Raw genomic sequence first — 8,320 nt, 5'->3', positions numbered from 1 at the left:
GGTCAACATGATACATATTAAACACTAATATATAAACAAAAAATATTTTCCTAAAACTTCTTAAAAATCTTGATTAGAGTAAAAATTAATTGAAGCACAAGTAAACTACTCATTAGAAATGTAGTCTCACAAAAGGTTTGAGAAATAATAGAGTTTAAATAATAATTACTTTCAAAAGTCTTACAGTTTTGTACTACTAGGTAAGTAGTAAAATGCTAACAAAATATGTACTTACTAGCTTAGAGTTAATTAATTGTTAAATACTGAGATGGGAGCTTCAAGACATTACAATATGAAAATCTGATATTGCTTACCGTTTAACTCCTCTCCGGAATTCAAATAATTTTTGACCATCAGGAACAGAAAATACACGAATAACAGTACCCTAATGGAAAGAAGTAAAGAAATATGTATATATATATTTAGGACTCAAAGCATGAGTATTTCTCATTATTAATAAATAGAACTTACAGAATTACTCAAGGATCAAAAGTTTTGTGCATTGACACTTATCAATATAATATAATACATATGCATGCATACATACATACATACATACATACATACATACAAGTTTCTGTTATCTAGGTGACCAGGTCAGCAGTGGAGGTAGATGCTGAGAGCTGCCAGAATAAGAATAGGCTGGGCAAAGTTCAGAGAGCTTCTACCTCTGTTGATAACAAAGGACCTCTACGTCAGAATGAAAGGCAGACTGTATGATGCCTGTGTATGAACAGCTATGCACCATGGCGTTGAAACATGGGCTGTAATCACAGAGGACATAAGGCTAGAAAGAAATGAAGCTAGTATGCTTCACTGGATGTGCAATGTCAGTGTGCATGTACGACAGAGTGTAAATGTCCTGAGAGAAAAACTGGGCATATGAGACATCAGACATGAGGTACAAGAGAGACGAATGTGCTGGTATGGTCATGTGATGCATATAGACGAGGACAGCTATGTAAAGAAGTGCTGATCTCTAACTGTGGAGGGATCCAGTGGAAGAGGTAGACCCAGGAAGACATGGAATGAGGTGGTGAAGCACGATATTCGAATGTTGGACCTAATGGAGGTGATGACAAATGACAGACCTTTGACGACATGCTGTGCTTGAGAAGACTCAGTAAAATCATAGTTGTGGCTGTTGGCAGTGTCATGTAAATGGAACACATGCTGACAGCATGTAAAAAGCACCCATTACTCTCATCCAAGATTCATGCATTAGTTTATATTTTTATACTAGGACAACTGCATTTCATCAAACTCTCTGTTTCATATAACAGGATCAGGAGATTTATATAAAGAAAGCACCACAGGACTTTAAGAGTTAAATGAGTTTAACAAACCTTCTCAGAAGCAGTAGCCAGTTTTGTCCCTTGTGGATTAAATACTAAAGCTGCCAAGGGATTATCATGTGCTGGGATCATTGTTAAAGCACGCTGAAAAAAATAATTAAAAAAATAAGCAGGCCATCTTTAAAGAAAAGTGAGTTAAACAGTAACAAATCTACAAAAAATTTTATTATTGTATGCCTGATAAAATTCTAAACTAATTATACACCTAAATTAATTAACCCTTTAGTATTCAGATTTCTTTGTCAAATTTATTGTTTATTTATTCAAATTGTTTTCAATTAATCATGCATTATCTTGTAGCTTCAAAATGGCAGTGCTGTGTTTGCATATTTTTAGAATGACATTATAGGGTAGGTATGATAGGTTGGATCTGGTCAATTTTAACATTAAAACAGGTAGAGTATTTGGACTGGATATGACCAAATTAAATGCTAAGGAGTTAAAGGATTTAGCATACTGTTATTGACATTCATCAGTATTATATAGATATTTTGTTTTTTGCTAAATATTTATATGCATTGTTATTGCCTTTCATAACAGTCTTTCACACCTTAGTGTGAAATGGACATTCATCATCATCATCTAATGTCCATGTTCCAAGCTGGTATGGGTTGGACAGTTTGACAATATCTGATTGGCTCAAGGACTACATCATGGTCCAATGCCTGCATTAGCATGACATCTAATGTTGGATACCCTTTTTAATGCCAACTGCTTTACAATTATTACTGGATACTTTTTGTTTTGTGATACTGGCACAAGCGAAAAGAGGCTTTATGCTAATTCTGAATACTTGAATCCTGTCCCCTCTACAACTGTACACCACAGCTGAGGTTCAACTACAGTGAGCTAGCATTAATCCTTTTGAAACCAAACTACCTGAGACCGCTCCTGGTTTTATGATAAAATTTTCTGTTTAAGCCATTTAAACCTTACATCAATTTGTCCAAAACTTCAGCTTGATGATGAAGAACTTATTTTACAAATTGCTTCATCAATTTAAATTCAAATTAAATGAAATAGAAGCAGTAGATTTCAATGAAATTATGGTAACAAAAGGGTTAAACTACTCTAAACATAAAGTTTAGTTTCTAAAGATAGGCATATATAAGTTGGAAATAATTTTAATTTTTTCCTTACCAAGGTCATTGTGTCAAAGATCTGCACCTCTCCAATCTGGTTACTGCCTGGGTATGCAAGGAAGCAGTTATCATTACTGGAAGAGAAGACACAGAGGCCCTGTGGATTGGGTGGTGTATCTCGGATTGTATGCAATACTTTCATATCGCGAATGTTGTGAATGTACAGACTTTCTTCCAAGCATACTATCAAGCGCTGAAATATTTGAAAAGAAAATACAGAATAATAAATAAATTTATTATTATTATTATTATTAATAATAAATTTCACTTCTATGTGCAACAGTTGTGTATGGAGATGCTCAACATCCACATCTTTCCCAGCATGGTTATTAAGAGTCTTTGCTACAATTAAGATACTTCTGTAAGCTACCTCATAGAGCTTATACTTTGGTTCATTTGTTAATTCCAATTTATTTATTATACTCTTTCCATGTAGAAGAGGCCTACATCCAAGTAACTTCCTATACAAAGCATACGTTAAACATTTACGAAGTACTAATTAAACATTAATATAATTTAATGTCCACTTTTCCATGCTTGCATGAATTGCTTGAAATTTGTTGAGACAGATTTTCTATGGAAGAATAGCCTGCTTGTTGTCAACCCTCACCTGTTTCCAAACAAGGTAATGTTCTCCACATAATTTTTACAGAAGACTAGAAACAAAGACATTGTTTATAGGAAAGCGATGGTCATTTATAACCATCATGTGATATCAAGACAAATGTGAGCACAAACACACATGACAGAAGTATTTCAATTTCTGTCTACCAAGTCTACTCACAAAGCTTTAGTTGGCTCAGGACTATAGTAGAAGACATTTGCACCAGGTGCCATATGGGACTAAACCCAAGATTATATGGGTGGGAAGCAAACAACCATACAGCCATGCCAATGATATTATACTAGTACACCTATCATATATATACTAACAGTTCTACAATTTTATCAGCTCTATGTCTCATCATAATTACATTATCACTGAAAACAAAAAAGACAGGAAACTAAAATTGCCAATGAAAGCTACATCTGATCAGTTACATATACCAAAAACAACCTTTGATTCATATAATGTAAGGGAAATGCCTTCAACAGCCCATAAATAGAGCATAAAGACTAGTGCTTAATTCTAGCTTGAAGCCACAAAGCAAATGAAACATATCTCTTCTAGAACATGGATCTATTGCCAGCAACATTTCCTTCTATACCTTATATTCTTGACATCTAGGTGACATGATGCATATAAAACTATATGCATTGCTTATTCTCTCTATTACACGTGCACACACACACACACACACACACAACCTTAGATTTCCAACCCACTGGGCCATCCATCTATTCTGTTCATATGTTCAAGTTTGATTCAAGCAAGACGCTGCAAATAACAATGATAATAATAATGGTTAGAAATTTTGGCACACAACCAGCAATTTTAGCGAGAGGGAGTTAGTTGATTGCATTGATCCCAGTACTTGACTGGTACTTTATTTTATCAACCCCAAAAGAATGAAAGGTAAAGTTGGCCTCCATGGGAATTGAACTCAGAACATAAAGAGCCAGAAGAAATGCTTCTAAGCATTTTTGCTTGATGCATTAACGATTCTACCAACTTAGTGCCTTAATATTAATAATAACTTCTAACGCTGGCACAGGACTGAAATATTTGGTGGAGGGAACAGTCAATTATATCGAACCCTAAGGCGGTTAGCTGGCAGGAACGTTAGCATGCCGGGCAAAATGCTTAGTGGTATTTTGTCTGCCATTACGTTCTGAGTTCAAATTCTGCCTAGATCGACTTTGCCTGTCATCCTTTCGGAATCGATTAAATAAGTACCAGTCATGCACTGGGTTCAATGTAATCAACTTAATCCCCTCCCCAAGCTGCCCACAATACTTCACTGATATTTATTTTAATCCCAGGAGGGATAAATGTAAACTCAGTCTCAACAGGATTTGAAGTTAGAATGTAAAAAGAGATGTGGCTAAATATTATCACAAGGTATTTTGTCTGACATTCTGCTGATTCTACCATTCCAGTGCCCTTAATAATAATATTTCACAACTGAACAACTGTTATATTTTTATCAACTGTTTTTACACCTATTTTTCTATGCTTGCATGGGTTGGATTAATATATTACTAAGGCATTGTTTTATAGCTGGATGCTCTTCCTGTTATTGATTTGACCCTTATCAGTTTTTCAAGTAAAGGATCTTTTATTTCATATATCTTTGAAGGTGTGAAGGAAGAGAAGTGGTAACAACACTGCTTACAACTTTCACAGAGAGCAAATGTAAACAAACACACGCACGCATATCGTTATTGTTTTCATGACCAATTTTCCATGCTTGCATGGGTCAAATGGAATCTGTTGAGGTAGATTTTCTGTGGCCAGACGCACTTCCTGTTACCAACCTGCACTTGTTTCCAAGCAAAGAAATATTTTCCCATGGTCAGACATATTTTCACATAAGATGGGAAACAAATGACACCACTTGTATGTTGGTGACTCTTGTTTCCAGCTTTCACACAATGTTAAACTAAAGAAGCACAAGCACAAACACACACACACAAAAACATGTATGTGTATAGATATATTTACACAATAAGTTTCTCTCAAATTCCATCTACCAAATTCACTTTCAAAGCTTTGTTTGGTCAGCTCAGTTTTACAGAAGGCATTTGCCTGAGGTACTACACAGAGAGACTGAACCCCAAATCCTGTAGTTAGGAAACAAACTTTTTAACCATGAAATGGGCTTCTTTCAATCTCTGTTCACCAAATTCACTCATATGGCTTTAGTTTGATCAGAACTACAGTAGAAGACACTTGCCCAAAGAGCCACACGGTGGTTTAGGGTTGGAAGGAAAATGAACTTGTTAACCATGCAGCATATCTACGCAAGTATGACTAGGTGCAGAATGCCAATCTCAATAAATAAATCAACAGCCTTTCATCAGGAACGTGGAAATCAACAAGCGACTAATGCAATACTTACATGCCGGTTTAGGCAAACTGCCAAAATAGAGCTGGAATAACTGTAATTGCAAATTTCTGCACTTTTTTTGAAGTGACATACTTTCAGTTTCCGTGGAGACTGTAAGCTGACAATGGCAACTAAGCTGCTGGAGAACAGACGTTCCACTATACAAATATCTTCATTCACTGAAAGAAAAGGAATCCCCCAAAAACATAAATAAATGAGGACATGAATTTCAATAAGACTGATGGACAGAAATGAAAAAGAAAAATTATTTCAACATACTTTAGACAGGATTTCAATTATTACTGAAAGACTGAAATAATAAATTCAATATACTTCAGACATATATACAAAATTTTCTCTGGAGAATTGAATTATGTTGTGAGTGAATTCTTTTTTATTCTGTCCCATTTTTTTTGCATTTATGTATATATGAATGCATTGGTTAGATGTAACAAAATGCATGCAAATAGATGAGTATCCACATACATAGATATGTGTGTGTCTGTGTTTATGCATGTGTGTTCATCTAAATCAATAACATTTTGCAAGACAAGCTACAGAAGCAATAAATAAATAAAAAGCTGAGAATTGTGGGACAAATGGCAGCTTTAATAATAGTGAGTTCATCATCACCATAATCATCATTTTCATGTTCACTTTTAATGCTTGCATGGATCAGACAAAATTAATTGAGGCAGATTTTCTATGACCAAATGCTCTCCCTGTCACCAACATTCACCTGTTTACATGCAAAGTAAAATTTCCTCATATTTTTTATCTTTTACTTGTTTCAGTCATTAGACTGTGGCCATCTTGGAAGAAATTTTTTTTAGGTGAATGTATCAGCCCCAATACTTAATTTTTTTAAAGCCTGGTACATATTCTATCAGTCTCATTTAACAAACTGTTAAGTTATGGGAATGTAAACATACCAGCAATGGTTGTCAGTAGTGGTGGTGGCGACAAACATAGACACAAAGACACACACACACACATCCAATGGACTTCTTCAATTTCTGTTTACCAAATCTACTTAGTGTCTTCTTCTATTATGTCCAAGGGCATAATAGAAGACACTAGCCCAAGGTGCCATGTAGTGGGACTGAACCTTACATCATCTGATTGAGAAGCAAGCTTCTTACTACACAGCCATGCCTCCAGACATGTTTTTCGCAGAATATTAGAAACGAATGATACTACCTCTATGATAGTGACACGCATTTACAACTAGCATGCACTGTCATGACAGGAGACAAATATACATACACTAACACATACAACGGGCTTTTTTCAGTTTCTGTCTTCCAAATTTGCTCACAAGGCTTCAGTTGGCCTAGGGCTACAGTAGTGGATGCTTGCCCAAAGGTGCTATGCAGTGGAACTGAAACCAAAACCATGTGGTTATGAAGTTAATTTCTCAACAACACACCATGCCTACACCTAGGTATTTACATACATATGATATACTAGACATATTTGCCATGATCCGTTGGGTCACAACCACACCAAGTTGAAAATGTCGATGCATGGCAGGAAAGGAAAAATACTATTATGAACTTCATGCAATAAAATTCTTAAATAATACAGTTCTTCTGCCTTCGGTGTGACAACACAAACACAGCCAAGTGTTTCTTCTTTGAAAACGTTCAAATGGCCTTCAATTATTTTTTCTCGCTTTCTTCTTTGCCTTTCTTTGTTACTACTGTTCAAGTTGAAATACATGGGTACTTCAGCATAAAATAATGTTTTTGCAAAGTCATCATTGATGCACAATGAAAAGAATTCTGTCGATGTTGTTCTTATATGTCATTCATTGACAGCCATATCTAAACCTCATTATTTCTTAGCAATATTCTTTGTTCATCAGATAGATGACCTTGCAATCTTACTATTGCAGGTGTTCTTTCATGAATTGAAGATCCTAAAATGGATGCAAACTGTTTCAGATGGTCCAATATACCTACCCATTAGATATGAACTAATTTCATTATCATTGTTTATTTGAACAGCAGCTTGGCCATTTCCTTTCAGCATGTACTTGATGACGTATTTAATTTACCTCACTGAGGCAATGATTTCAACATTGCAGTGGCATTTGAATGCTCTTAAAAGAGTTGCATTATAAGGTACAACCCATTTGTTGTTGTTTGTTTTTCCATTCTTATGAGATTCAACTCCTCTCATTGCAACTGAACTTCATCTATAAAGAGATAGTCACTCTGTTTTTCTGCCTTTTGGTCAAGATGATAAAGATCAATATTTTTATCTTAAATAAAATAGTAATTTTCCCCTGTAAGAAAAAAAAAATCAAGTACCTGTGATTCAAAAAATATAGGAAGAATTTCCATCTTTCAGTCTACAGCATGCCAAAGTTGTATAAATGATTATATAAGTTGTATAAATAAGGGGAGAAAAAGAAAATAGGGAAAAAGACAGATGGTGGATAGCTGTGATGACTCTTTGAAGTGTCAACATTTTCAATTTCATTTCTTTTTTCTTAAAGGGGGAAATGACTATTTTATTTGTAATCTTTATCATCTTAATCAAATGGCAGGAAAACAGGCAAACTTTGAGTTTTAGTATATAGATACACATACACAGAGACATATATACATATTATGCATACACACACATACAGTCCCTCCACACACACCTTTATCTTTTACTTGTTTCAGTCATTGGCTTGTAGCCATACTAGGGCACTACCTTGAAGGGTATTCTATTGGTCTCTTTTTACTGAACCACTAAGTTACAAGGACATAAACAAACCAACACTGGTTGTCATGTGATGGTGGGAGGGCAAACACGCACTAAATATATATATATATATATA

General features: G+C 35.0%; 1 protein-coding gene across 3 annotated transcripts in view; it reads right to left on the bottom strand.

Annotated features, from left to right (window-relative positions):
- LOC106875830 (WD repeat domain phosphoinositide-interacting protein 2) overlaps positions 1 to 8,320 on the bottom strand; it is a 97,507-nt gene that overhangs the window by 44,221 nt on the left and 44,966 nt on the right. For all 3 annotated transcript variants that reach the window (XM_052969622.1, XM_052969623.1, XM_052969624.1), the window contains exons 3-6: positions 5,500 to 5,666; positions 2,496 to 2,690; positions 1,347 to 1,439; positions 315 to 385 (exon numbers count right to left, since the gene is read on the bottom strand). In XM_052969622.1, coding sequence (XP_052825582.1) covers positions 315 to 385; positions 1,347 to 1,439; positions 2,496 to 2,690; positions 5,500 to 5,666 — 526 coding nt within the window. The remainder of the gene's footprint in view (positions 1 to 314; positions 386 to 1,346; positions 1,440 to 2,495; positions 2,691 to 5,499; positions 5,667 to 8,320) is intronic.

The sequence above is a fragment of the Octopus bimaculoides genome, chromosome 7, assembly GCF_001194135.2.
Source record: "Octopus bimaculoides isolate UCB-OBI-ISO-001 chromosome 7, ASM119413v2, whole genome shotgun sequence".
NCBI classification, from domain to species: Eukaryota; Metazoa; Mollusca; class Cephalopoda; order Octopoda; family Octopodidae; genus Octopus; species Octopus bimaculoides.
This window is presented reverse-complemented; position numbering and strand designations above follow the sequence as displayed.